This window comes from Fusarium phalaenopsidis (assembly GCF_050370095.1).
Source record: "Fusarium phalaenopsidis strain FUZ10S chromosome Unknown contig_32278, whole genome shotgun sequence".
NCBI lineage: Eukaryota > Fungi > Ascomycota > Sordariomycetes > Hypocreales > Nectriaceae > Fusarium > Fusarium phalaenopsidis.
The window spans coordinates 3,336,583-3,364,331 of record NW_028145417.1 but is presented as its reverse complement, the minus strand read 5'-3'; the positions used below and the strand labels follow the sequence as shown (position 1 = coordinate 3,364,331).

Genomic DNA, 27,749 nt, shown 5'->3' with positions numbered 1-27,749 from the left:
TCCCCACTTGGACGCTCGCCCCTCACCTTCAGTCAGCCTCTGTCACCAGCTTGCTCAGCACTCTATGGCCGTTGGCTACCCTGGTCTCGGTACTACTGCAAGGGTCGTTTTTGCCGGTAGGGGGAGATTAGCCTCGTGGGTGGTGTTCAACGGCCGTTATCTGCCATCCATCTACCACACGACTGGCAGTCTCACGATGCCAACATCCTTGTGCCGCGGCGTGCACTCAATCTCATCAAGAGGGATCGACACTCTCAAGTCTGGCAGGGTAGCGAACAAGGTTTCTAGAGGCGCACATTAGCAACCCTCGGCCCTTGATACTAGCCTCAACGTTTATGCATACCGAAAACGGTCTCTAGTTCGGCCTTGGCTAGCAACTCTGCGATGCAACGATGTGGGCCGAATCCAAACCCGAGCCCGTCGCGAGAGTCGAAATCACGGTGCATGTCGAATACGTCGGGGTTGGGGAACACGTCCTCGTCCCGATTGGCGGACTGATTTGAGGCAATGATACCCTCTCCAGCACGTATGAGCTATTATCTCGTCAACAAAATCGCCCCCCCTTCGCCTATGCAATTCCTGACGCATCCTCGCATAATACTTACTTGTCCACCGAGCTCCATATCTTCCTTGGCCACTCTCTTCATGGCCATGGAAGAACCGGTGTGGTAGCGGCATAGTTCCTCCACAAAGCCAGGGACAAGGGTCGGGTCGGCCTTCAGCTCGTCGAGTTGACTGGGGTTCTGCATCAGCGTGACGACGCCCTGCGGGAATTGTAATTCGTAATCAGCACAAAGCACGCCTTAATAGAATATCTGAAACCGGTCTAAAATGTCGTACCAGAGCAATCATGTTGACCATGGTCGCATTTCCCGCCACAAGCAGGAGAAAAGCGATCTGCACGGCGTCGGACTTTTCAATGTGCCCGGGCACGAGTTGCTCGGCAACTAGGCGGCCGATGAGGTCGTCCTTGGGCTCTTGGAGGCGTTGATCCACAAGCTTTGCAAGATACTTGAGCAGCTGCCTAATAAGTGTTAGCTTTAAGTGATGAAGTAATGTCTTGTTCATTGTCGTACTGGTTGGCGGCCGCCGCTTCTTGGGCAGTGCCACTGCCGTTGCTGCGGATGGCGTTCTGTTCAGTCAAGTATTCGAGATCCTCAAACGGGACTCCCAAGATAGTGTAGATGATCTTCGAACAATTATCGGCGGTGCTCTGTTTGGGTAATGGCTCAAGGATTCACTCACGTAAGATGGAACAGGAAGGGCAAACTTCTCGACCAGGTCGACGGGCTCCTCGCATCCGTTGGCCACCATATCATTCAAAAGGCCTTGAACAGTCTCTTTGATATAAGGTCTTAAACTCTCCACGTGATCCTCAGTGAAGAAGGGTTCCACCATGCTTCTATATGCCAATAAGCGATGTTTGATGTCACCGTTGGGGGCCGTCTTACCTCTGGTTCATGTGTGCGGGAGCATCCATGTCAACAAACGTGGGCTTATTCTTGGCTGCAGCCTTACCACCGGCACTCAGTTCGGGGAAGCCAAGTCTGTCTCTCTCCTGCATCTGTCAGATTGATGATATAAGCGTGAGATTTCCTCTCCCGTACCTTGGAGAGTCTCTCGTCTGTAGCTACCCTGCATACATCCTCATGTTTGACCACCAGCCACGCCAAGCTCCCATCAAAGAGTTCCACTCGAGAGATTGGTTCATTGGCTCGGAGGCGAGCAAACTCTGCAGGGGGTTCAAATGCCGAGGCCCGCTGAAAGGGGAATCGGGGGATGGTGATGGTCTCGTCCTCGGTAGCGTGCATGTTGTTTATCGTGATGCGTCTCAATCTGATGCTGTTGATGGTAAAGATGATATCGACAATAGGCAAGCATCAACTTTTATACATCTCTCTCACTCTTCATCGTGAATCTCGTCCTCGGTATTCCGACTTGTGCGAAATCGGCCCATCTCACGTTCACCATGTGCGCTCATCGGAGGCCGAAGTGTCCGACGAGAATGGGATGATGTGAGCCGTAGCAAGACATGACCAGGTTATCAGCGAATCAAAATTATTGTGTGCACGGTAAACAGGGGCGGTATTGACAAGTGGTTCTATAAAAGGCGGAATGCTGACCATTTTCTCGTGACGAGTCGAGATCTCCGCGGAAACACCATGTTTGCTTCACGACGCCGCATGAATGATTACACACATTTTTCAACCAAAACGGAGACTCGAAACTGCACTCGGAGAGTTGAAATCTCCACAAAACTTACAAATCATGGATTTTACGATGCTCTTCTCAGAAATGACCCGAGACTTAAATGATTCCAAAGCCATGGTGAGCTCACTCCGAGTTTGGCCGACATGCCACAGCTGGCGACCTGGGTGACGATTAGAACTTCAGATGGTGAATCTCAGTTGCTGACAGTACCGAGATGCCCTGCGCTCTCAAAATAGCTGATGTGTGTTGGCCTGATGCCAAGGCTCTCATCGACTGTTGGCTGCGGCTGAAACACGAGAAGGCTTGAAAAGGGCCGTTTCATCTTATCAATCTAGAGGCGGTAAGAGTATGCACTTTCACGTGAAATTGATTCTCAAAGGCCTCATCAATGAGTGTAAATCGTTTATTTTGACGTCAGTTTTGCTGTGGTGTGATGAGAGTGAGGCTTCACACACCCCGAGAAAAGACTTTTGAGTACGATCTCATGACATGGGACTCACAATCTCATATAAAAGTGAGTCTATTTAAACAGCACACCAATTAAAATGATTTGTGCCCGATTTCCTATTCTGGTAGCTCGTGAAAGATGACTGGTTACATACCTAGTAAGATATCCTCACCCAGTAAGCCCAGCCAAGACTTCACTTCTGCATCGACATTCGTCCATTCACACATCAATCTTTTAACCTATATTGAAGCGCTTATTACGTTGGCTTCAATACTTCTCATAGGTTGTCACTCTACTCTCATAACTCTAACAAATGATATACTTGAGGAGGCAAAGCCGTCACGATTGGAGGGCTGTTATCTGTGAAACGGGCTTAGTGAAGCAGAAGAGCCACGCATGTGGTCTCTGGTTACGAGCTGTACAACAGAGTATAAGAAGAGTCGAGAAGCAGCAAACAAAGTGAAGAAACCCAACAATTAGTTCTGCCTCCATGTACCATCGTGCCCATGTCGCGTCAAGCCCCACGACGTGTCGTGTCCTCACGCACGCGTCTTTGAGGCTCAGCGGCAAGTGACAGACCACGAGCCGATTGACTAGGGTAAGAAAAGAAGACATTTGGGAAAATCACATGGCAAAGTAAACTCAATCGGCGATAGTGGCCTGTCAATGTCAATGATTCGCATCAAAGGAGACGGATGTGCGGAGAGGCGCTACCTTTTCGGCACCGCTCCGCAATCAAGACCCCCAGACTGGTCTTCTTCTGCACGTGGATTAAACGTCAATCCGCATGGAATCTCCATCATGAGTCTCGTCAACCCTTGAATCCTCTGTGATCAGTTGGCCCAGGTCCCGAATCGGCTCCGCCGCGGTCGGAACCGCAGTGCGGGGGATTGGGAAAAGAGCTGGGGGGATATCGAGGCTAGAAGCGGGGAGCATCTCGGGGGGAGGATCCGCTTTGTGTCTGGTTGGGCTGCCAAACGCGGGGGAACAATGGCTGAGTGATCCGTCCAATGGTATGAGTGTTAATGTTTCTCTCTGCCGATCACTGCGGAGGGACAGCCAACGAGTGCCGAGCCGATTGACGGCTTGTTCTGTATGTTTCACAACAGGAAAAATGGTTACTTAAGGTCGTGGCTGTGGCCTTGAGTTTGTCACTAGCATCAACCTTCTCCTCTTCTCCTCTCAGATACCCAACCTTCTCTACCACATTTCACACCTACACACACACTTCACAATGGCTGCAGCTGCGATTGACGTCCCCTCGTACATGCGGACCGTTCCTGGTTCCATCAACATTCCCGTCGCCAAGTTCCCCGCCCCATCCAAGACTCCCGCCAGCTCCGACCCCCAAGAAGTTGCCGCGGCCCTGGTTGAGAACATCAACCAGGCTGTCCAGAAGCACGACTACCCCGCTTTGGCTAGACTATTCACAGATGATGGCTACTGGAGAGATCACCTTGCTCTGTCTTGGGTGTTCCGAACTGTCCAAGGCCCCAGCGCCATTCTTGACTTCCTGAAGAGCGCTGCTGGCTCCAAGGATGGTTTCCGATTGAAGAGCATCTCCATCGACAACAGCTCCGCCGTCCGATCCCCCAAGACCATCCCCATCGATGGACCCGCCACAGTTTTTGGTGTTCAGTTCTTCTTCACGATTGAGACTGCTCTGGGTACCGGTCAAGGCCTTGCGCGCGCCGTCGAACACAATGGAGAGTGGAAGATCTTCACCCTCTACACCCGTCTCCAAGAGTTCAAGGGATACGAGGAGTCCATCAACGAGCACAGGCCTAAGGGTGTCGAGCACGGTGGAAAGCCTGGCCGCAAGAATTGGGCCCAGCGAAGAGCTGCCGCCGCCAACTTTGAGGATGGAAGCGAGCCCGCTGTGCTGATCATTGGTGAGTGCAATCACATGCTTAAAGCCAAAGACCCCACACTGACATTTCTCCAGGTGCTGGCCAAGCTGGCCTGACCGCCGCTGCCCGCCTTAAGATGCTGGGCATCGAGGCCATCGCCATCGACCAGAACGACCGTGTCGGCGACAACTGGAGGAAGCGATACCACCAGCTGGTTCTCCACGACCCTGTCTGGTACGACCACATGCCTTACCTCAAGTTCCCTCCCCAGTGGCCCATCTTCACCCCCAAGGACAAGCTCGCCCAATTCTTTGAGGCCTATGCAACGCTGCTGGAGCTCAACGTCTGGACGAGGACTTCCATCGTCGACACTAAGTGGGATGACACCACCAAGTCCTGGACTGTTGCTGTCGAGCGCAAGAAGGAGGACGGCTCTGTCGAGAAGCGAACCTTCCACCCGCGCCACATCATCCAGGCGACCGGCCACTCCGGAAAGAAGAACATGCCCACCATGAAGGGCATCGAGAACTTCAAGGGCGACCGTCTGTGCCATTCTTCCGAGTTCCCCGGAGCTCAGGAGAACAGCAAGGGCAAGAAGGCCATCGTTGTTGGATCTTGCAACTCGGGACACGACATTGCTCAAGACTACCTCGAGAAGGGCTACGACGTCACCATTGTCCAGCGATCCAGCACCCACGTCGTCTCCTCCAAGGCCATCACTGACATCGCTCTGAAGGGCATCTACTCTGAAGACGGACCCGAGGTTGACGACGCCGACCTTCTCATCCACGGCCTGCCCACCCCCGTCCTCAAGGCCATCCAGGTCACCGTCTGCGAGAAGCAGGCCGAGCATGATAAGGAGATTCTCGATGGCCTTGACAAGGCCGGCTTCAAGGTCGACCGCGGCCCCGATGGCGCCGGTCTCTTCTTCAAGTACTTCCAGCGCGGCGGAGGCTACTACATCGACGTCGGCGCCTCCAAGCTGATCGCCGAGGGCAAGATCAAGGTCAAGCACGGCCAAGAGATCGACACGGTCCTCCCTCACGGTCTCCGCTTCGCCGACGGCAGCGAGCTCGAAGCCGACGAGATTATCTTTGCTACCGGCTACCAGAACATGCGAACCCAGACCCGGGTCATGTTTGGTGACGAGATTGCCGACCAGGTCGGTGATGTCTGGGGATTCAACAACGAGGGCGAGATGAGAATCATGTGGCAGAAGAGCGGCCACCCCGGCTTCTGGTTCCACGGTGGTAACCTGGCCATCTGCCGGTACTACTCGAAGCTGTTGGCGCTCCAGATCAAGGGTCTCGAGGAGGGTCTTTATGAGTACAATGATTTGTAAACTGTTTGATGAAAGAAGCGAATGTTTTTGTCATTTGGTGTTTTTAGTATTGGAAATGAGAATGAATTGAGATTATCTATTAAAACTACACGCTCCAATGCTTTTGTGACCCAATCTATATGTTATAATGCTCCGAATAGGAGCTACAGTCGGAGATGGAAGCCATGATTCCTCTACAAGTAAACATAGCGAGCCACTACTAGACCTTGCGCCTTGAAATGAGTCCCTCGCAAAGCCCCATCGCCTTGTGTCTTGAACTTGTCACACCTTCTCCGCGATGTATACTTCCTCCGCCCCTCGACTATGAGGATGACTGAAGCGAGTCGACGCGATGCAGCTTCAGAGCTCGAAGAAACCACACTAATGAGGTGAGTCTTGGTTAAGAAGGAGATGCGGCAACGTCTAATACCTGAAATGAAAGCTGCCATGTAGGAAAATCCCGTAAATAGCTGCACTCCAAGATAAGGATACTCTCGTTTGCCTTTCAAAGACAGCGCAATCGGCATGGCAAACGTCGTTGGAAGAACAAGTACGAGCCAAAAGATTGACAGGGCTTATACAGAATTAGATATTGTCGGTGGCACAATGAAGAAAATACGCACCTGATGGAAGCAACTGTAGTCCCATAACCTCTACGCCGATCGGAGCGACTGTTGTCCACATGTTGCTAGCGAATGCTCCAAAGAGCGTGTAGATGATAGTGCCCGCAAAGGATTTGCCGGCTAGAATCCATATAAGAAGCGTCGATAGAGCTGCGGTGAGAGTGCAGACGCTGCCCACGTTCAGCCTTCCGTAGCGATCACTGGCCAGCCCTATCAAGGGACGACCAACAGCCTGCGACACTATGCCAACAGTTAGCTTCAGCACATCCTTTGGGTTTGGGAAACCAACGGTTGAAAATGGCGCTGGCAATGGATCCTTGCCGTGGCGTGAAGTCCATCGTCTCAGCAAAGTCCGCCATGGAAAAGACCGTGATTCCAAATCCAAACTGAGAAAAGAAGCCCCAGGCTAGGAACAAGCAGAACTCAGGTCGTTTGAAGAAGCTGACATCAAAACCAAGGTGGACAGCACCGATGGATGTGCTTCGAGTCTTGAGAAAAAGCGTGCTGATGACGTTGACGGTGAAGGATACGATCGCAAGAATCCGGAATGCCCACACAAGTCCTAGATTGTCGATCATGGTGCGGGTCGTGAGCGAGTAGAGCAAGCCTCCAGTGCCCGATCCAGCCGTAGTCACCGCCACAGCAAAGGATCGCCTGGCATGAAACCATTGTGGAACGATGCTGACGGTAGTGTTGACGATGAAGCCTACGCCAGCACCGAAGACCAACCCTTGCGAGAGGATAAGATGCCAGATCTGAGTGCTGAATGAGGCAGCAATGAGACCCCCTCTTCGTTGGAGTCAATCAAGAAAGCAGATGCAAATCAGGTCAGAGACTCACGTTTGGACAAGAATACCGATAAAAACTGTTGGCCGTGGACCGATATAAGGATTCAAGCGCGTGACAACTGGAGCAACAAGGAGTGCTCCTTCGCATCAGTATTTGTACGGCTGACGCTTTACCATTGGGTACTCACCGACAGAAAACGACAGGCCAGCAACAAAGGCCAAGGTCAGAGGGTCCGGATTAGAAAACTGCCCCGAATGTAAAAAATGGGCCAAGAATACTGAGTAAGACTGTCACGGCGTCAACCAACTGCGTCGTATGGAGGAAGTCCCAGCAACTGAGAGGCTCGTCTTCCAACTCACGCCGATCAAGCCCCATGTATGGGCATTGGTGAAGAACACCGAAACGACAATTACCCTTGGATAAAATTAGTATTGATGGGTCCCTAAGCTTGTGAGGGTTAATGGGAGTAATCACCAGCCGTATTTTGGCTCTTCTTCCTTGTCTCTGCTTGATGCATCATCGCCTCCTTGAAGGGTCTGCGGACCGTCAACCTGAAAGCCTCCCACAGTGGCATCATCTGAAACAGGTGCATTGGGCTTGGGCCTACTCGTGAGGTTCCGGGAGAACATGAGGAGAGATGATGCAGTGAAGTATGGTAGATTTGATGTTATTTCAATGCTTTGTTGAGTGACTGTTGGCTCATGTTTCCAAGAACCTGGTCAGGGACATGCCACAATTCTTTCGACTAAATATGCACCCAGCAGAACCTATAAGGCCTCAGGCATGACAATAAATGTCCAATTACTAATTCTCTCCGTTTCTGGCAATTTTTTGCTCGGGCATGAAAAGACTGTATATTGAAGCTGGTGTGTCTTGGCGCGTTTTGTTACCCAAAGCGGCATCATAACCCGAGACCCTCATTGTGCTTAACGTTAGATAGGGGGCGAGCTACTTCACTTATTCCATCTCCTAGGCTAATCCAGCCCTTCAACTGAATCGAAACGGCTTTCATAGCCCAAGAAGGGCAATCCTACTGTCTCCCTAGCATGAGTATCCTTACTAACCCCGAAAACAGTGTTCTGGGCTGACCGAGTCTTTATGCATTTTGCACTTAGTCATAATACAATGATATCTAACCTGGCCTTCTCGATAATCCTAGAAAGCTACCGGAATTTCTTTCTGCTCAAGCATCGGGCTTGGTCTGCCTACAACCAGTCATTGTATCCCCTTTGCTAATCTGCTCTCTTCAATTCTTAGCATCCCATTCATGGATCTTATGGCTTCTAGACCCGGCCTTGACTCGTACCTGGGCCTATCCATACCCGCTCTTCGCGCTGATGGTGGGGGCGGCGGGCCGGGGTTTTCAGGGACGTGAAACACCATCAACGGCGCAGTGTAGGCTGCAGAACCAAGGGTAGGCCCCCTTACAACGCCTGTTTTTTATCTTGCCACATAGATATATGACGAGTGATTATAAATACTGGTCCTTAAACGCCCTGAGTGGCTGTAATATTGCTTGATTCATAATATGCCTCATGTATTGCGGGAAAGGGATTACAAATGGAGGCACACTGACAAGCCCTTATCCGGCAAAATCAGCGTCATGCCTGACATGATGGAAGCTATGCATATATATACCGTCTTTTAATCAATTCTCTTCTTTTCGAAACATCAAATCTCACACTTCGCATCCGGAAACGACCACATCTTTCACATACAACGATGGCTCCCACCAACTTCCAGAGCGAGGTTCGCATTACCCATATCACCACTGCAACTTCCATCTTGGAAATCGATGGAGTGAGCTTCCTCACCGACCCCGTCTTTGGAGACGCTCCTGTTGAGTACGATGTTACCGAACTCATGCCTAAAGGAACCGAGAAAACGGTCTTGAAGTTTGATGAACCGCCGGCCTTGGGACTGCACCAGCTTCCAGTCATTGACGTTATTCTCCTGAGTCACGAGGATCATATCGACAACTTGGACGATGCTGGTCGCACCCTTTTGAACGGACGTCCCGTCCTCACTACTCCCGATGGTGCAAAGAACCTCGCCCCACGACCAGCAGTTCAGGCCCTAAAGCCATGGGAAACTGCGACTTTAACCCTGCACGGCATCAAATGGGAGATTACCGGAGTACCCTGTGTCCACATGCCTGGAGGAGAGGTCACTGGCTTTATCATACGAAACGACAAGTTCGGCCACAGTGAAGAAGGCCTACCCAACGCCATCTACTTTACTGGCGACACAATTCTCCTTCCCGACCACTTCGACATCAAGCAGCGGTTCCACATTGTGGTTGCGCTCATGAACCTCGGCGATGCGAGATTCAAGATTGGTGGACGCGAGGAGCCACTTCAAATCACCATGGGCGGCAAGGAGGCTGCGACCCTCGTCCGCCATCTCGATGCCGATTACCTCGTACCCATTCATTTCGAGTCTTGGCACCACTTTACTCAGAATGGCGAGGACCTCAAGAAGGCATTTGAGACTGAAGGTATTCTGGATCGTGTCTGCTGGCTGAAGCCCGGAGAAGCGCGAAGGATTATGTGAGAATGTGGTAATCTCTTTCCCGATGTTGATCCCACAGTGATCGGTGTTGAAGCAGTTTTGGCTTTGGAAAAGGCTTAATGATGGTAGAGTATACTATATAGATAGTGGAATAAAACTATCCGAAGATGCCCGTCACCCCCGATATTAAGTGTGCCGGACATGACCAATCCCTTGCCCTTCCCCGGACCTCTCCTCCCTCTTTAACACTTCTTGCGGCGGCTGCAGGTCTCGCCCCCCAAACGTAACCCTGAGCGTCAAGGAGTCCCAGTCCATCATCAGCAAGCACAGCGCCAGCCATCTCCGCCTCCTGGCGGAAACTGTGCCCCAACACACCCCGGGCCGCGAAATACCCCTGCCTCAGCAACCCACCTCAGTAGCCATCGACGTTCCTGCACGTCGGCAGTTGCGACGCATTCATGTATATCTCGTATATCGGACAAAATCCAAGCTTCCGGGAGCTACGCCAAGTGCCGGGCTGAGAGCCTGGATCTACTACGTAGTATCCATGACAACATTCTCGGCTCTCAAAAGGCATAGTGGCGTTCAAGAAGTGGATGCTACGGGCTCCTGATGCATAAGGTTGACAGCCTCCAACGGCCAATCACTTCTCGTCATGTCTGCGGCTGAATATTGCAGTAGCCTGGACCGCCGCAGTGTGGAATTGCTGACAGCCTCGAGTTAGGTGCCAGGCGAACAGATGAACGATTCCTGGCCGAAAGGGAAGTGGCTTTACAGACAAGGAGGTTGAAAACTACATGTCACTTCAGCCTTGGGCAGGGGTCAGCAAAACACTGGGCTTTGGGCTGGCCAAGGTGCAGACGCAACTTTCAGCTTGTCAGTTGTCAGACGTGGACTGCATTGGCCATTGGTTGCTGATACGCAGTTTCTGGCCTCGTTGTCAACAGGGTCCTCGCCAAGGCCGCTTAGGGTGATTCCCCCTCACTCTTTATCAAAGGTCATTCCTCGTTCCTCCGCAAGGGTCAGATGCAGAGCCGCATGCTTCCACTTAGTGCCAGATAAATCCAAGCTGGGCGTGCTGGGCTGACCACAGTCAAAACGCCTTCTTTGTGATTTCAAGTTAGCATGGCTTCCAAAGATTCTCCTCCTGTTCATTCTTATACTCCTGTTTCTCATTCTGAGAGAACGGATGCAGACATCCAGGGAGCTGAGTCCAACCCTCCCGGATCTGCAAACATCCCGAGCCGTCTGCAAGCCACATATCTCTTCCCCATCCTGCATATCCTCTGGTGCATCCTGCTCGTTCTATGTATGGTCTTCCTCCTCGATGGATACCACGCCATCCTCCCCGACGCGCCCCGCTACGTTGACGGGCAGCTGAGGCTTCGCGTTAGCGATGTCACCACCATTATTTCGGCCGCTTTGGTGGTCACAAGGCTTCTTGTTGGCGCATGGATGGGTGTGGTCCTCTGGAACGTCGTTTTCATTTTGTTGGAGACGCCCGGGTTGCACCTCTCTGAAGTCACCCAAACTTTCACCTATAAAGTACCACCATGGCATGCCCTCCGCGGGAACAAGTCCGGCCTCTTTGCTGTGGCACTTTTGCTCTTGGTCGTTCCACAGCCGCTTATTGGACCCCTAATATCTGGTGCTGTAGACTGGGATGTCGGCTTCAGATACAGTGCGGACCTTGAGCAGACGCAAGCTGGGTATCCTGGAGCTAGCCCCTTGCTCTGGTTCTGGTATTACTACTCTAGCGAGGACCGTCGCTCCTACGTCCGCAGAGCTGCCGTCTACGCCTCGATCGCATGGGACGGCATGACGATTGACGAGGGCCACTGTCGTCACATCATGAATGACGATGGATTCCCCGTCAACTCTAGCATCCTGGATGCCACGATCCCCTGTCTTCGGATCAATTCAATCACATTCCCAACCGAATACCCTCCAGACGATGTTTTCCAGATCGTCAATGGCTCAGTGCATGCTTTGACTTGGGAGGACGATCTTACTCGCGTCAAAGACCCTCCATTATCCTATGGCATAGATGGAAACGCAGTCCTTTTCGATAAGGACGATAGACCTGGGATGCTCGGCAACTTCCCGAATAAGAGTGACAATGCGTTCCGGATGGATGTCCCATCTGCTTACTTGCAATCCGGGATCTTCCACGCCGTGGTCCTGATCAATGGAACCGTCTCGCTCAACGGAAACAACTGTACCGATTTGAAAGAGAGCATCTTCGGCATGAAGAAGTTCAACAATATCTTTACGCCGAACGAAAGGGGCAACTACTACCGGTGTTTCACTTACGCAGTCGTTAATCTCACTGCCGGCGTCGTCAGAAGCCCGACTAGTACCTATCTCTCGAGTCGCGTGATTCAAGGTGACGCAGCCGACTCGGAATTACCGATAGAGCCTGCTCCTTGGGTCAAAGAAGCCATGTACCTCATGCCCGATGTCATGAGTGTGTTCAGTATGATGAACTCTTCCGGCTTCCCAACCTGGATGAACTTGGAAGAATACGTCACAAGACTGGTCCGATACTCGTACCAAGGCTCGTGGGACATGCTCTCACGTTCATTTGAGCCGGATGGCAACCTTCTATCTGTTCGGCGATACGAGCAGAGGCAGGTTGCTCAAGTCTCCCGTCCTCGGGCTTTTGGATGGCTTGGAGCTTCCCTGGCCCTGACCTTGTCATGGGTGTTGCTTGTGCTGGGCCAGAAATATTCGTCTCGGAAAATTGTCGAGGACGGGCCAGTAGCTGCGCTCGTTACCGATTGTTCCCCTTTGCTCGATGGAGCCGAGAATGAGCTGACCAACATATCTTCAGCGTCAGAGGCTAAAGGTGAGAAAAAGGTAAAGTTGTTAAGAGAGAGAGTTGGGAGGTACTCTTTGAATTGGACGGATTAGAATTATAGTGTGAAGGAGGTGTATCGAATAGCGAAAAGTCTGCGATCTTCTGGCTCAGTTAACCCATCAAGGGCCGGGCTTCAACTATAACAAAGAACACATTGCGAAACGTCTACAAGACACCAGGGGATTGAATAAGCGCTTTGATTACCTATCAAAGGCGCGATGAAAGTCAGGCTCTTATGCCTATGTTAGGTCGAAAAATCTCATAGGCAGCGGCTGATGCCTGGCGCCAATTATCATACAACGTTCACCATGACTGTTAAGAACTACCTTATTCATGGTGGTTGAGACTCTCGCCTTGATACATCAAGTTCAAGACCAACTCTACGTACGTTCTCATTAAACTTGGGCTTAAAAGTCTATTAATGGCATTAAGAGTTGTTATCTGTGATCTCATAGACGGCTATCGTCCGTTTATGTTATCACATACACGAGGGAATAGCTTTAGCTCTAATACAGAAGTTCGTCGTGCTGGCCTGATCGCTATAAAATGATCCGGCTTCCATTCAGACGGGTTATACTCTAGAAAGTTCTTTTCTAAGGACAACACATGCAAGGAGTCCAGATAAGCTACCTACAAGTAAACAGCCCCTCGTTTCTATGATCGCGGCTTCAAAAGGCTGGAAAGAAGAATATGCTTGGGGCCATTATCACAAGCGACTATCACCGCCCTCTTGCCCGCGCCCAACTCGCGTGTCAGCTGAATAGGAACCACAACATTCAGGCAGCTGAAAACCCCTACCAGCAGCCCTTCCTCTTTTGCCAGCCGTCGACACATGGCTTGCGCCTCGTCAAACAGGTCATCCTGTAACAGATGAGGCGTGAAGTCAGTCCCAGTAACCTCGGCAGTATGCGTTCTATTGATGCCACGGGTTAGGAATGGTAATTCGGCGCAAATGAGACAGAGACTCACGATAGGGCGTGTTGTCCCAACCATTGCGCAACATACATGTGAGTGTCAGTTCCGCGGATGCTCTGGAAGGCCAATCGTGTCCAAGTGGCTCACGGAGTGCTCCGTAGCTCTATCGACCAACTTTTGACAGACTGCAGGTACTTATGCATAAGCGGTCGGTAAAGTTACATGATCCCACCCGATGATTAGTATGGGGCAGTGCAGTACCCTGGCCTCAGGCCTGCCCACTGGATTGATACCATCAGCTCACTGGGTTTACTGATCAAACCGGAGACGTTCTCTGCCCTTGACGTGCCAGCACTGCAGCCTTCGGTGGCGTTGAACATCGCCTCAAGTGCTGGAGCAAAATCTTTGGATTACCAATATCCCCGTCGTAATACGTTCTCAGGTTCGGTGCCTGGAAGAGGATTTGCGAAGACCAGAGAACAGTTCTACGCATTTAACTTGTAAGTCATCCATCTCCTGGTTGCTCTTCAAATCAACTACGGAAAAAGTTATTTCATACACCTTGTTCTCCAAACTTACGCAGTCATGGGCGTCAAATCTTCCCTCAGGGCTGACCTTTACAATGCCCCTGCTATTCCGACCAACAAATCCTTGCCAGATGGTTCAGTCGGTTTATGGCAACCCACGGTTGTGACTCTAATCTCAGGCAAATCCGAAGCCGTCCTCGTCGACACTCTCTTCACTTCCGAGCAAGGTGTCTCCCTCGGCGACTGGCTCCAGGAGACACTAAACGGCAAGAAACTGTCAACCATCTACCTCACCCATGGCCATGGTGACCACTGGTTCAATCTCCATTACCTGATCAAGCGATTTCCAGGGATTGAGGTCGTTTCAACTCAGGAATCGATTGACCACATGTCGACTCAGCTGACGCCCGAATACCGCGCCGTGTGGCACAACCTCTTCCCAGGACAGATCAACGAAGAGTCTTTTGAGATTGTGGCGAAGCCCTTGAAAGATAACAAATTTACACTCGAGGGTCACACTTTTGAGGCGGTCAACGCTGGACATTCTGACACGGACGCGACGTCATTTCTTTATGTTCCTTCACTAAGCCTGGCGGTCGCTGGTGACATTGTATACAATGATGTACACATGTGGATGGCCGAGTCTCCATCTCAGAAAGATCGAGATGCCTGGGTCGAGTGTCTCGATAAGTTGGAATCTTACAACCCCGCCATCGTCATTGGCTCTCATCACCGCCCCGGCGGCGTCGATGGAGCCTTCAACATCGGGGCTTCGAGAGAGTACATCAAAACGTTTAGCAGACTTGCAAAGGAGTCCGAGTCAGCCAGGCAGCTATACGACAGCATGCTTCACGCTTACCCAGACCGGATTGGGAAACTCGTCTTGTGGTTGGGCTGTCAGGCCCAGTTCCCTTGAGCGGCTGTTTCAGCAGGGATATCCTTGGAGGAACCAGCGGCGGTTTCATCTATTATTGAATTATGGAAATAGCCTCAGCTAACTACTAGCCTTTGAGGGTGGTGGTCGGGGAGTTGAATTAGCACTTATACTGTATTTCCTAGGCGTCGGCACTGTACTGTAGTTGTCTTAACCAATCAGGAGTACTCCGGGGGCTATGAGATTACCAATCCACAGGGGCCATTCTTGTCTTCAGCGCCCTTCTATTTCCTGCCTCTCCCTGTCCATTCACTCCGTACCAGTGTACATTACGATTCGATCCCTGTTTAGTACTGGCTTTCGGCTCGCTTTTGGCGCCAAAACACGGGCGCAAATGTCCGATTACCCATTCCCCGAGGGTGACTCGCAAGCTAGTCACGCGCGACCTGCGTTGCAAACCCCCCACGATCGCAGAAAACGAGCACAAGTGGTCAGAGCCTGTGATTATTGTCGTCATCAACGTATCAAATGTGACAACCGTATTCCTTGTACACCTTGTCAAGCGAGGGGCAGCCAATGCAGCAATGCCGTCATCAAATCAACCACGCTACCCCAGGCATACCGGGAGATTGAGCGCTTGAGACGAAAGATTCATGAGCTTGAATCAGAGCTTCAGCAACAAAAGACCGAAAACAATGTCGATCTAGTAGTCTCTACGTCGCGAGAAGCAAACATCGACCCACTTCTTTCACGCCCTTCCCAGAGTCCTGCTCGTTACAGTTATGGAAGCCCGACGTGGCTGCAAAAGGGGGTTCACATCTGCGCTGGGCAATCGACGAACAAGACGTGGTATGGACCGTCGTCACTTTTCTACTTCATTACGCGAGTTCTAGACCTGCTCGGCCCACCTGGGCTTCAATCAACCAGCCAGGACAAACTTCCGGGCTCTGTACCAGCGAGCTCCTTGTTGGACGAGCCAGGGAGCACGGTTTCGCCCCTGGGTGATGATCGCCGGCCTGACCAAGCTGGTCCTACATCGACTCCAGCAGAGGAATACCTGTCTCTAATGCAGGAAGAGTTCTTCATTGAGCTATACTGGCAATCTCACCATACAGCCGTCTTCCCGATCATCGACGAGGCCGAGTTCCGGGAGCACTACAGATCCTCATGGACAGCTGAGGGCAACGTTAGGAAACCATCCCCCCTCGTTGATATCGTGATTGCAGTGTCAATGCAGCTTGGCATCTCGGCAACTACAGCGGCTCGGCGGAACTTTGCCAGGCAAGAAGGCGATGCGACAGTTGTTGGCCGGAGATACTACCTTCGCTGCCAGAAGCTTCTGGCATATGAGCTCGAGAGCCCTGTGGTTTCAACTTTGCAGAGCCAGATACTCTGCTCCGTGTATCTCTGCTGCGCAAACTTTCAGAACATGTCTGATGGTGCTTGCGGCGCGGTTGTCAGATCTGCACACATGCTTGGCCTTCATTTAGATCCACCGGAAAGCCTGCCGTTGAAAGAGAGGGAGATGCGGAGGCGACTATGGTGGGCCATCTATATCTTGGATAGCAAGATCGGCATGAAATATGGCCGGCCCTTCCTCCTGAACCAGACTAGGTTCCTGCCCCGACTCCCGGAGCATAGCCTTGACGTTGCTATGGAGGCAGGATCAAGATTTAGTCCCCTCGGCTCCAACCTTAGTTGGCTAAGCTTTCATCGCTTGCAAACGGAGTTGTTCATGGCCGCCAGAACAGTCTACACATCCTTCTTCGACGACGCATCAGGGGCGTTCACAGGTAATTCTGCCTCAGACAATATAGAGGCCTTCGAAGCCCATGCGGAAGCTTTCCGTGAAAGCCTTAAGGGGGTTGATGTTTGGGCCCAATCCGTGCCCGATGCTCTCAAGACCACTCGACTCAACAATGGGCGTGCCCTTTCAATAGACTCCTGTCCTCTCGACGTGGAACTCTTTGCGCCCCTCTGGCTCCAACGGCAGCGTCTATTGCTGGAACTCATGTACCACAACCTTTGCATCAACCTTTGTCGACCATTCATCTTTGCATGCTCGCCGTCGACATCCAGTGGTGTGGAGCAGCTGGGGGTTAGGTGTGCCCAACATGCGGCAACTCTGACCAGAATTATGCATCAAGTTCTTTCCTCTACAGATATCTTGAATGGCTGGCACGAAACATTTCAGTGGCAGTGGAATGCAGCCATGACGCTTGTAGGCTTCGTTCTGGCTTATCCCCAGGCTACGTCCACAGCAGAGGCCAGGAAGGGTATCGAGGCCTCCTTGGATGTTCTGGATCTCTACAGCGCCAGCTTTGTAGTGGCAGCCAAAGCTGCTGATGTCGTTCGACGGCTTCGCGAGGAGGTTGATCGTGTCGCCACGCTTCAAAACTCAGGCGAACAGGTCTTGACAAGACAGGCTGGGGGACTTGAAATGACTCGAACTGTCCCTGCTGACGCACCATCGGAGGCTTATGACAGGACTCTGGGCGGGACCGCTGAGGGACTATCGCTGGGAGAGAATGGCGTTGATATTGGCGACATGGGTTCGACGTCTCTGCAAGCCATTCTGAATATGGCCTTTGACGTCGACCAATGGGCTGAGCCCTATATGCTCTGGCCGAGTGGAGATGGGTCAGGAATTTGAGATGAAGCCGAATGTAGATTAAGGGCTGTTTCTACTACCTCACAGGGTCGCCTGTGTCACAGATGCGGATGCTATAGCTGACCCTTGTGAGGTATTTAGCTTAGAGATTGTATTTCTGCTATATGCATACACGCAATCAGTCGTTTATCTTTTTCCAGACCGACTCACTCCGGGTTATCCCTAACTTGCACCATGCTGTCATGTCTTGACGGGACGCTTGAATCAATAGCCGAACCTCACGTCTGGCTGATCAGCTGAGACTCGGAACCATGAGGTCTGTGATCTTAGTGTGATTTAGACCAATCATGTTGAGGTTTTGTTCAACCATCTCAGAATCAGAGTCCTTGGGCATGGCCTTGTTTCAAAGCACCGGTTTTCATTCGTACAAGACACATTTCTCAGTTGATCTGCATTGGACTATCTACAACCAGCGTCTCCTTCAAGATACAAAGAGGGGATTATCTTCCATGCGTGTAGTCCGTCAAGCGTCCTACTCACCCAGACGGATAGCAACCGACTTGTTTTGGGTATAGTTGGCTAGAGCAGCCTCCCCAAGCTCTCGGCCAATGCCTGATTCATGATATCCTCCGAAGGGTACAGCATGATGAAGCATATTATAGCAATTGACCCAAACAGTCCCGGCTTGCAGGGCATTCGACATCTTGAGGGCTGTCGTCAAGTTCTGTGTGTGGACAGCAGCAGCCAGGCCATAGGTGGTGTCGTGCGCCATCTGAAGAGCTTCTTCCTCATCCTTGAACTTGGCGATGGAGCAGACTGGTCCGAAAATCTCCTCTTGCATGATCTTCATATCAGGTCGCACGTCTGAAAAGATCGTAGGTTGGATGAAGTAGCCCTTCTCGCCATGACGACCACCGCCAGTGACCACAGTAGCTCCATCAGACTTTCCAGACTCGATATAACTCATAATGCGGTCGTACTGAAGCTTGCTGACTTGTGGTCCCTGAAAGGTGTCTTCCTGAAAGGGATCGCCAACCTTATTCTGCCGAGCGCGCTTCTTGAAAGCTTCGAGGAACTTATCATAGATGCCCTCTTGAACAAACACCCGACTGCCTGCACAGCAAATCTGGCCATGGTTGTAGTAGATGCCAAAATTGACCCAATCCACGGCTTCCTCGAGGTTTGCGTCGTTAAAAACTATGTTGGGAGACTTTCCACCGAGCTCAAGCGTAACCTTCTTCAGGTTAGACGCGGCTGCGGCCTTCATAACCTGCCGCCCAACAACAGTCGAACCAGTAAAGGCAACCTTGTCCACGCCCATATGCGAGGTAATAGCTGCGCCGGCAACCCTGCCGGTTCCGGTAACGAGGTTGAACACACCAGGAGGAAACCCGGCTTGTTGGATGAACTGAGTGAACACGAGGCCAGATAGGGGGGTCTGTTCCGCTGTTTTCATGATCACCGTATTTCCGGTAGCGAGAGCAGGCCCAATCTTCCAGGCGAACATCAAGAGAGGAAAGTTCCATGGAATGATCTGCCCACAAACTCCGAGCTATTTCACCATGAGTTAGCCCTTGGCCAGTGTTTTAGTAAGGGTAGACGGCGTACCGGCTCAGATCTCGTATAATGGAACATGTCGGGAGCGATGTCAATCGTCTTTCCTTCAATCTTATCGGCCCATCCGGCATAATACCGGAGGCATCCAATAACTGCAGAGACGTCCCCACGTGCATTGTTGATAGATTTGCCGTTATCAAGAGACTCAACAGCGGCCAGCAGCTCCTTGTTCTCTTCAGCAAGATCTGCGAGTTTATAGAGCAGACGGCCGCGGTCCTCAGGCGTGTAACGCTTCCAAGTAGTCTCAAATGCAGTCCTCGCTGCAGAAACAGCTAGGTCGACGTCCTTTTCAGTTCCCTCGAAAACCGAAGTGATGACCTCCTCGGTGGCAGGGTTCACAACTTCGAGTTTCTTCTTGTCGACGCTCTCCACCCACTGTCCGTTGATGAACCTAATCTTAATTAACTTCTGGTTCCAGAAAGTGAGGATCACTCTTTGCAGAGAGACCATGTATTGAGTACAACTTACAGGCCGATGGGCTGCTCGTAAGCGCCGGTGACGGGTGTCTCGAGCTTGACGGTCAGAGCCATGATGCTATAGGAGGGGGACACGTGGTACTATGAGAGAGGAAGAAGATCGAAACAACAGGAATAGACGGAATTGCCTCTTGGTAGGGTTAAATTCTCTGGTCGGTGTGATTATTGTTGTTGTTGAAGCCAGCAGGAACAGTCACATTTATACCCGAGCTCACGATTGTCCAACATAATGCATACGAACAACTTCGGTCACTTCACGTAATGCTCCCGTAGGTAGGCACTCCGTCCGGCACACGATTGAGTCCAGTAATCAAGAAAAGATCACCTCCGCAATCTGGCTTACACAATAGCTGTCAAGATTGAAGTAGGCGGCCCCGCAGTTCGCGGCTCCGCAGTCCGGGGACAATCTCCTCCCCTGAGCCGAGCCACTCGGAGGACTCCGGTGTCGACACCATCCCCGCCCCCGCATATTTCGTCTCGATGCTTTGTAAGACAAGGACATCATGTCAAACACAATGAGTATGTATGCCAACGGCAAAAGTGAAAGACAAAGTACCTTTCAACAGGTACCGAGGTAATAAGGGCATGTATTTTCCTGAACACATCCACATGGCCACACCCCAAGCTCAGCCCGTATGATCCAGCCCTTTGAGACCTCCATTCGCCCTTGACCACGCCATCTCTCTCTATGTTCCACCATGCCCTTTTACGAAGTCCATCATTCATACCCTCTGAGCGATGACGAGCGTCAGTCCATCGCTCGCTCCATCGCCGACCTCCACTGCACCGCATTTACAACCCCGTCGTTTCTCGTGTACGTACAGTCTGTTGCGCACGATATAAACTACTGGACATATCATATGGCTAGAAAGCCAAAAACCGTCAACTCAAATCGCATCATTGGAGTCGTTCGCACGTCTCCTTCCTTTACCAAGTCGGACTTTGATACCCTTGCTGCCAACATTGAAGATGCCTGGTACAAAACGCTCAATCCTGCCGGACCTGACGGGAAGAGCCATTCTACCGAGACACAAATATTGCTGGTGGTTACATTTCTGCCAATGGTGACAATTCGCGAAGGAGGCATGGCAATCCCAGAAGCTGGTCAGGTGGGTGGATGGCTGAAACAACAGCTCCCTTACATGAGGATGATGAGTGAACAGGGACTAGAAGACTTTACAGACCTACTTCAAGAGTTGAAGGATATAAAGGACTTGAGGGATGCTTCAGCAATCTTATCAGCAGAGTCAAGCCCACCCCCGAATACCAGCCTACCATGCACGTATCAACTACCTATCCCCAATGAGCAAACTTTGACGCCTGTGCAATTTTCAGGTCATTTTCAAATCCATTTTCTTTGAAGGTTCCTGGTTTCTATGACATCCCCAAAACAGCACATCTGCCTCATCTTTCCGTTCGTTTCTGACACAAGAAGCTCATCACTCTTGATACTTTCTAAAAACCGCCTAGTACGGGTCTTTTGGCGGTATGGCTCGCATGACATGAATTAAGCATAGCAATAGCTGGCTTCTAAGTCCCGATTCAAACACCCTTGGACGCGCAGGAACTATCAAAGTATCCTGACTGAGCATGGTGTTCAGGCGGGCTGGTTGCGATGTTCAAGCCAGCTTAGGTCTTTTCGCTATAGGGTAAGCGCCTCGGTGAAGTCGAGACGAAGTTAAATCCATTACTTACATGAACACCAACACTGGCAAGGTCGCGAGCATCTATGAGGCCAATGTTTAAGTCGATAAACAGGTCAATGACTCGGCCCTGATTATTCCCATTGACCATGTACGTAATAACCGGGGATGATCCATGGTGTACCTAACTCAGCTCAGTATTTGTTGGTCTTTTATCTTGGTGATTTGTTAGTGCCGAGGGTAAGCGGGTAGTGGAGTTAGCCGCCGGCCAGGCAGCTTGGACATCTCCAGCCGCTCCGAGACGTCACGGTGGGAAATGGGACGTGGAATGCCGCCATTTCCTTGGAGATAGGCAATTGGATTGTCTCATAATATGTAAATCTGGGGATTTATCGAGCAATGAGTTGCGCCAATGGGCTGATTCTGGAAGACATCTGTCTGGCAGAGACACGTGACCAGGGCCCCTCACCGCTGCGATATCGGATGCTCTTCCGCCGTCTCCGCCGCTTCCGCTCGGCGGATGCCGAAGCCGCCTCGGTGCCACTAAAGGAATCGCATGAGATATCCATCAACGTTGATTCGCCTAGAGGAGCGGATGTCCATTCCGTTGCTTGATCAGTGCTCGAAAAGTTGACCCAAAATCCATCACTCGAGTTAATCCGATGCGGGGTCTACGCACCCCAAACTGTTTTACGTAAGGCGCCAACACAGGCGACCCCACGTATCTCGGTTCGCATCGTCAGAGTCATTCTTGGGTGTTTTGCCTTTAAAGACCCTTTCCTCACCTCGCGAATCTCATAGTCTCCTCAATTTCGAGAAATCATCCTCACAAAAACACAGCCAAAATGACACCCTCACTACAAGATGCCAAGGTCTGCTTCGTCGGCGGCGGTAACATGGCCGCCGCCATTATCGGAGGTCTCCTCGCCAAGAACATCTCCAAGCAGAACATCTACGTCTCGGAGCCCTGGGAGGTGAACCGAAACAAGATGGCCGAGACTGGCGTCAAGACTACTGCCGACACCAAGGAAGCTTCTGCCGATGCCGACATCGTCATCCTCGCCGTCAAGCCCCAAGTCGCCAAGACGGTCTGTGAGGAGCTCGGTGCCGCCTGGTCTGACCGCGAGAGCCTGCCAGTTGTCATTTCTATCGCCGCCGGTATCACATTGACCAGCATCGCCGAGTGGTTCAAGCAGTCTAGCGGTCGTGCCCCTCACATCGTGCGCGTCATGCCCAACACCCCCGCCCTGGTTGGAGAGGGAGCTTCTGGTCTGTACGCCGGCGAGGACGTGACAGAGGCCGAGAGGGACTTGACTTCTGCTCTCCTGGGCACTGTCAGCAAGGCCACTGAGTGGGTTGAGAAGGAGGAGCTTCTGGATGTTGTCACTGGTCTTTCTGGTGAGCCTTGACATTATCTCTATCAATGCTGTAACTAACTTGATTAGGCTCCGGTCCTGCCTACTTCTTCGCCTTTGTTGAGCACTTGATCGCCAGTGCCACCAGCCTCGGTCTCTCTGAAGAGCAGGCCACCCGTCTGGCCAAGCAGACCTGCTTCGGAGCCGGCAAGATGCTTGTCGAGTCGTCAGAGGAGCCCGCCCAGCTGCGCAAGAACGTCACCAGCCCCAACGGCACCACCCACGCCGCCCTCGTGAGCTTTGAGAACTCCGGCCTCAAGGCCATTGTCGATGGAGCTGTCAAGGCTGCTACCTCTCGTGCCGAGGAGCTTGGAAAGAACTAAATGTGAGAAGGCGTAACCTATAGAGTTGGTTGATTCACTGGGTCTGGGTCGGGAAAACATGACAAATACCACAATGAGCAAATGATAAAATGCATACTGTTTAGCGCCACCATTATGTCTTGATCGAATTATTTTTCCTCTACCTAATTCGTCTGTGCTCTGGGACGTCGCTGTTCAAACTGGCATGGGTGTATCAACCAGTACATTTCTTGTCACGCTTTTTCTTAATAGGTTTGATCTATGCCAGATGAACGGAAATTTCTTAAATGAAAGCATGAGATATTGCTGAGATAATTATCAGTATGAACCAAGAGAAAGGAGAAAAAGTTCGTCCAAAGGGCATGAAAACTATCTGATGCAAAAAACGATATGATGAATGTGATGAAGATAGTTGCTTTTCCAGGATAGAAGGGTTAGGGAATCGCGTCTGATTCTCGATAAAACTCTCAAAATAGCCATTGAACCCTTTCATACCCCCGTTCATGATCACAAGTCACCCACAGGTTCTTCATTAGTGTGCATGTCCTTGCTTGGGAGCCAATGTAGTGAAGTCTATTGTCATTGGTTGAGAGACTGGATTCCCTACTATCCATTGCCAGAGGTAGCCATATGAAAAAATGGTAATGTCGGCATGGGGACCTACCTATGGTCAATTATGAAATTATCTTTCCTTCTGACTTGGCCTTCAAGGACCTAATATCTTCGTGCCATTCCTACAACCCTACTTGGTCAACATACGTCTTGCTACACTTACACGCGTGACATAATTCATTGGCTGTGAGTCCGAGCACATCAGAGTCTGAAGTAAGCCTCACCGAATTGTGTGTAGGAGTAATGAATGATCGCTATCTGCGAAGCAGGGGGATGTACGAGTAGAAGCTGGAGTTAAGGCATTGCCAATGGGTATAAAATTGGAACCATATGAAAATGATATGGTAAACATTTGTCAGCTCGAGTAATCATTGCGGTCCTAAGCCACTACATCCGAGTTTGACACACGTGCTTGCTTGGTCGTCAGGCTGTGCCGGACAATTTGAGATGTCCGTCAGTGAGAACTGCTTCGGAGTTAAGACGGGGCCAATCACACCTCGAGGATTCAGACACTATGCCGTTTCTGGTATCTGATCTCTTATTGGCCCATCTCTACTCTGACAAGGAGAAGATGTATATAACTTTCCAACAGTTCTTCATAGCAACGACACTTCAGAATATTCAATCATCTCAAGCACCTTACACTACCTACCTCAAGAACCATTCTTAAAACATTAACCACTCAACACAATGGAGTTCCCCAACACCTCTCTCATCGGTGGCGCCGCCGATATCCCCGTCAACGCTCCCACTCCCATCTTGACTTTCAGTCCTGTCGTCATTCCCAGCTCAGACCGCCGAGTTGACTTGGAGCTCAAGGTCACGGCTCCGTCTACTGGAGATTCTCTCCCCATCATTCTCCTCTCCCACGGTCATGGCCCCAGCAACTACCTCTCCTCGTTCAAGGGCTACGGGCCCATTGTCGACTTCTGGGCTTCGCATGGCTTCGTCGTCATTCAACCTACCCACTTGAGCTCTAGACAGCTTGGTTTCGAGCTTAACGCTGAGAGCATCCGAGAGCTCTTCTTAGAGTCACGAGCTAGGGACATGACTCGGATCCTTGATAATCTCGATACCATCGAGGAGACTGTTCCCCTTCTCAAGGGCCGACTTGACCAGTTCAAGGTCGCTGTTGCGGGCCATTCACTGGGTGGAATGACTGCTACCGTGCTTCTGGGGGCTGTCAACACAGATCCTCGCGATGGGGCCAAGACCCAGCTTGCTGATAAGCGCATCAAGGCTGGTGTGGTCATTGGCGGTACTGGAACCGGTGGATCAGACCTCTCTGAAAATGGAAGAACCAAGTTGGTCCCCTTCCACAACCCTGATTTCAGCACCATGACCACGCCGTCTCTCATCGTCTGGGGTGACTCGGATGTCGGTCCTCACCTGACTGTTCGAGGTGCCGACTGGCATGCCGACCCCTACAATCTTGCTCCAGGACCCAAGGCGTCCTTCTGTATCAAGGAGGGCCGTCACGGATTCGGTGGAATTAGCGGCTGGGATGCACTTGAGTGCCAGGATGAGAGCCCAGAGAGGCTGGCGGCTGTGCAGAGGGTGACTTGGGCGTATCTCAGGAGCCAGCTGTATCCTGGTGACAAGGCGTGGGACGAGGCACGCAAGGGACTTGAAGGACATGAGGAGATTGGAAAGATTGAGCAGAAGTAGAAGGTCATGCATCATATCGTAGTAGGAGAAGTGTATAGACAGGAGATAGCGACGCTTGGATGTGGATAATGGCTGCACACGAAAGGGATTTATGCATCTGATATTTCAACTAGTTTCTCTACTCTTTATCGCATCCAAATATGAAAAATTGCGTAATACTTTTAGCCTGATAAGCCGTGCTCTCTAAGGCCTACTCCATCAGGGTACTTAGATGGTGGCCTTTGGGCACATGGGTATGACTCTCGGATAAATTTTTATAGCAGTCTCTGCCGCATATTAATAGGCGTGTTGAATACAGCGCTGGTTTATTCCCGCTGTCTCATGTCTCGCCTCTACTGAAGGCAATGTGCAGCTCGAAATGACCTTTTCACCACAATTTACTTACCCATAATCTTTTGCACAATGTCTGCCGCTCGGCCGTAATCTGTACGCGGCCAGTTCTCCCTAACCCAAGCCTCATCCGAGTCAATCGCAAACGTCAAGCATCGCCAATACAGGGCCCTCACGAGTAACTGCGAATGCACCTCATCCGTACCATACATCTCGACAAAATCTTCACTCTGACCATGCCACGCAAGCCCATCCGCGACAACTATAGCCTCTGCAAACAAGGCGGGCCGCCAGTAGGGGGTGATGTCGATGATACCCGGAGGGGCTGTTGGGTTGTTTTCGTCGAAGAGCACGTTTCCAGTGAGGTCTCCGTGGATCAGTTGACTCCCAATGTCCGACGGTAATTCTTTTCGTAGTTGTGAGAGCTGCTGAAGAACTGGGTTGACAAGCGAAAGTATGTCGGCGTTGACATCTGCCACGTCACGAATCGACTTCTCACCCCAGGTCACCAGGTCTGCTTCGGTCCATCGATTTCGTCTCTCCACCAAAAAGGGAGGCCTTTCGGTACAGATGATAGCAATATCTGCGTGAAAAGCGCGACAGGCCTTCAAAATCGCCTCAAAGTTGGATGCTGGGGCTGATCTGCCTGGCACCAATGCCCAAGCCGTCCCGCCTTCAAAGACGAAGCCATGTTGTGACCGTATCGGCCGTGATATGCGGTACCCTGATGGGGCTTTTGCCATAATGGACTCGCATAACCCTGCGACCCATTCCGCTTCTTGGTCGTCATCTGAGGGCTTTAAGACGACATTCCCCGCCTGGAAGCACAAGCCCCTACCGCCATCGATTGGGACTGGCTCGGCTAAGATGGAGAAGGCTTCAAGTACTCTGGGCGATGGCTGTGTCATTTTGGCTGGATCTTTTGCGGATCGGTGCTGGAATTGATCAAGGAATTGTTGGTGAGAAGATACTGCTTCTTCAACTGTTGCCTGCAGATAGTTGATCACTGGAAGGGCGCGCCAAGGACTGGTCACATGGCACAGGCAAGGCAAAGCAATTAGTCATTTTCTATTCGTGAATCTATCATAGCTTTTCTCCGTCATCTCCTCCATATTAAGTACCCAAGCCTTATTCAGCTTCTCATTTTGCCCAGTCATTCACAAGCCCAACGAATATCTCCACCTGCGTCGAGTCCGTCGCCCACGTCGTCAACAGCCGAATAATAGCTTCATCATCTCCCCATTTCTCCCACACGTAAAACGTAAAGTGCTTCTGCAGCATCTTGATCAAACCGAGAGGAAGCACCGCAAACACTTGGTTGGTCTCTGTAACAGCGTGCACCGAGTATCCCGCCTTGGAGATGCCCCTGGAGAGCCTCTCGGCTGCCAGGTTGGCTCCTCGTGCGAGGTCGAAGTACAGATTCTCCTTGAAGAGTTCCGCAAACTGTGCGCCGATGATGCGACCCTTTGCGAGCAGAGAGCCATGTTGCTTGACGTAGAACTCAAAATCGGTTGCCAGTTGGGCATCTTTAACCACCACAGCTTCACCGAGGAGCGCACCATTCTTGGTACCTCCGATCCAAAAGATGTCCGTCAACTCCATGATATCCTGTAGTGTCATATCGTTGCTTTTAGATGTAAGGGCAGCCCCGATGCGGGCTCCATCGAGGAACAAGATGAGGCCGCGCTCCTCACAGACCAACTTGATGGCAGCAAGCTCCCTCCTAGTATATATCGTCCCAAACTCGGTGGCATTGGAGATGTACACAAGTCGCGGCTTGGCCATGTGGGGAAAGTGCCAGTTATCTTCAAGGGCTCGTTCGATCGACTCGGGCGTCAACTTTCCGTTACGCGGCTCGACGTTGATAATCTTGTGCCCGCTGGCCTCGACCGCGCCCGTCTCTCTTGTGACGATGTGTCCTGAACTGGCAGCTATGACAGCCTCGTGTGGTCGCAAGCATGCGGCGATGGAGATAGCATTAGCTGATGTTCCGCTGGGCACAAAAAATACGCCAACATCGTCACGGCCAAGGTGAAACCGGATCCTTTGTCGGGCGAGGTCGCAGTATGTGTCGCGTCCGTATCCCGTCTCTTGAGACTCGTTGCTGGCTATCAAAGCCTTGAGCAACGCCGGATGCGCTCCCTCG

The 27,749-nt window shown here is 51.5% G+C and overlaps 12 protein-coding genes across 12 annotated transcripts; 7 read left to right on the top strand and 5 right to left on the bottom strand.

Annotated features, from left to right (window-relative positions):
* Positions 1–171: 171 nt before the first annotated feature.
* Positions 172–1,811, bottom strand: LRP88_01674 (cytochrome P450; the record flags this gene model as incomplete). The annotated part of the gene is made up of 8 exons (XM_083238350.1): positions 172–284; positions 344–533; positions 606–764; positions 841–1,024; positions 1,077–1,189; positions 1,246–1,399; positions 1,452–1,555; positions 1,608–1,811. 8 exons carry the CDS (start codon positions 1,809–1,811, stop codon positions 172–174), a joined length of 1,221 nt encoding a protein of 406 aa, XP_083106855.1.
* A 2,082-nt stretch (positions 1,812–3,893) lies between these two features.
* LRP88_01673 (uncharacterized protein) lies at positions 3,894–5,851 on the top strand (the record flags this gene model as incomplete). Its single annotated transcript, XM_083238349.1, has 2 exons — positions 3,894–4,551; positions 4,605–5,851. The coding sequence occupies 2 exons, from the start codon at positions 3,894–3,896 to the stop codon at positions 5,849–5,851; spliced, it is 1,905 nt and encodes a 634-aa protein (XP_083106854.1).
* A 301-nt stretch (positions 5,852–6,152) lies between these two features.
* LRP88_01672 (major facilitator superfamily transporter) lies at positions 6,153–7,031 on the bottom strand (the record flags this gene model as incomplete). Its single annotated transcript, XM_083238348.1, has 4 exons — positions 6,153–6,211; positions 6,261–6,404; positions 6,454–6,693; positions 6,743–7,031. The coding sequence occupies 4 exons, from the start codon at positions 7,029–7,031 to the stop codon at positions 6,153–6,155; spliced, it is 732 nt and encodes a 243-aa protein (XP_083106853.1).
* A 1,933-nt stretch (positions 7,032–8,964) lies between these two features.
* On the top strand, positions 8,965–9,795 carry LRP88_01671 (MBL fold metallo-hydrolase; the record flags this gene model as incomplete). Its single annotated transcript, XM_083238347.1, has 1 exon — positions 8,965–9,795. One exon carries the CDS (start codon positions 8,965–8,967, stop codon positions 9,793–9,795), a length of 831 nt encoding a protein of 276 aa, XP_083106852.1.
* A 1,083-nt stretch (positions 9,796–10,878) lies between these two features.
* On the top strand, positions 10,879–12,599 carry LRP88_01670 (uncharacterized protein; the record flags this gene model as incomplete). The annotated part of the gene is made up of 2 exons (XM_083238346.1): positions 10,879–12,485; positions 12,587–12,599. 2 exons carry the CDS (start codon positions 10,879–10,881, stop codon positions 12,597–12,599), a joined length of 1,620 nt encoding a protein of 539 aa, XP_083106851.1.
* Positions 12,600–14,113: 1,514 nt separating this feature from the next.
* Positions 14,114–14,971, top strand: LRP88_01669 (MBL fold metallo-hydrolase; the record flags this gene model as incomplete). Its single annotated transcript, XM_083238345.1, has 1 exon — positions 14,114–14,971. The coding sequence occupies one exon, from the start codon at positions 14,114–14,116 to the stop codon at positions 14,969–14,971; it is 858 nt and encodes a 285-aa protein (XP_083106850.1).
* A 1,024-nt stretch (positions 14,972–15,995) lies between these two features.
* Positions 15,996–17,582, top strand: LRP88_01668 (fungal specific transcription factor domain-containing protein; the record flags this gene model as incomplete). The annotated part of the gene is made up of 1 exon (XM_083238344.1): positions 15,996–17,582. One exon carries the CDS (start codon positions 15,996–15,998, stop codon positions 17,580–17,582), a length of 1,587 nt encoding a protein of 528 aa, XP_083106849.1.
* A 490-nt stretch (positions 17,583–18,072) lies between these two features.
* On the bottom strand, positions 18,073–19,687 carry LRP88_01667 (aldehyde dehydrogenase family protein; the record flags this gene model as incomplete). Its single annotated transcript, XM_083238343.1, has 3 exons — positions 18,073–19,092; positions 19,149–19,548; positions 19,626–19,687. 3 exons carry the CDS (start codon positions 19,685–19,687, stop codon positions 18,073–18,075), a joined length of 1,482 nt encoding a protein of 493 aa, XP_083106848.1.
* A 2,434-nt stretch (positions 19,688–22,121) lies between these two features.
* On the top strand, positions 22,122–23,014 carry LRP88_01666 (pyrroline-5-carboxylate reductase dimerization-domain-containing protein; the record flags this gene model as incomplete). The annotated part of the gene is made up of 2 exons (XM_083238342.1): positions 22,122–22,674; positions 22,722–23,014. 2 exons carry the CDS (start codon positions 22,122–22,124, stop codon positions 23,012–23,014), a joined length of 846 nt encoding a protein of 281 aa, XP_083106847.1.
* Positions 23,015–24,295: 1,281 nt separating this feature from the next.
* LRP88_01665 (Alpha/Beta hydrolase protein) lies at positions 24,296–25,273 on the top strand (the record flags this gene model as incomplete). Its single annotated transcript, XM_083238341.1, has 1 exon — positions 24,296–25,273. The coding sequence occupies one exon, from the start codon at positions 24,296–24,298 to the stop codon at positions 25,271–25,273; it is 978 nt and encodes a 325-aa protein (XP_083106846.1).
* Positions 25,274–25,650: 377 nt separating this feature from the next.
* Positions 25,651–26,511, bottom strand: LRP88_01664 (uncharacterized protein; the record flags this gene model as incomplete). Its single annotated transcript, XM_083238340.1, has 1 exon — positions 25,651–26,511. The coding sequence occupies one exon, from the start codon at positions 26,509–26,511 to the stop codon at positions 25,651–25,653; it is 861 nt and encodes a 286-aa protein (XP_083106845.1).
* A 232-nt stretch (positions 26,512–26,743) lies between these two features.
* On the bottom strand, positions 26,744–27,730 carry LRP88_01663 (beta-eliminating lyase; the record flags this gene model as incomplete). Its single annotated transcript, XM_083238339.1, has 1 exon — positions 26,744–27,730. One exon carries the CDS (start codon positions 27,728–27,730, stop codon positions 26,744–26,746), a length of 987 nt encoding a protein of 328 aa, XP_083106844.1.
* Between the last annotated feature and the right edge of the window lie 19 nt (positions 27,731–27,749).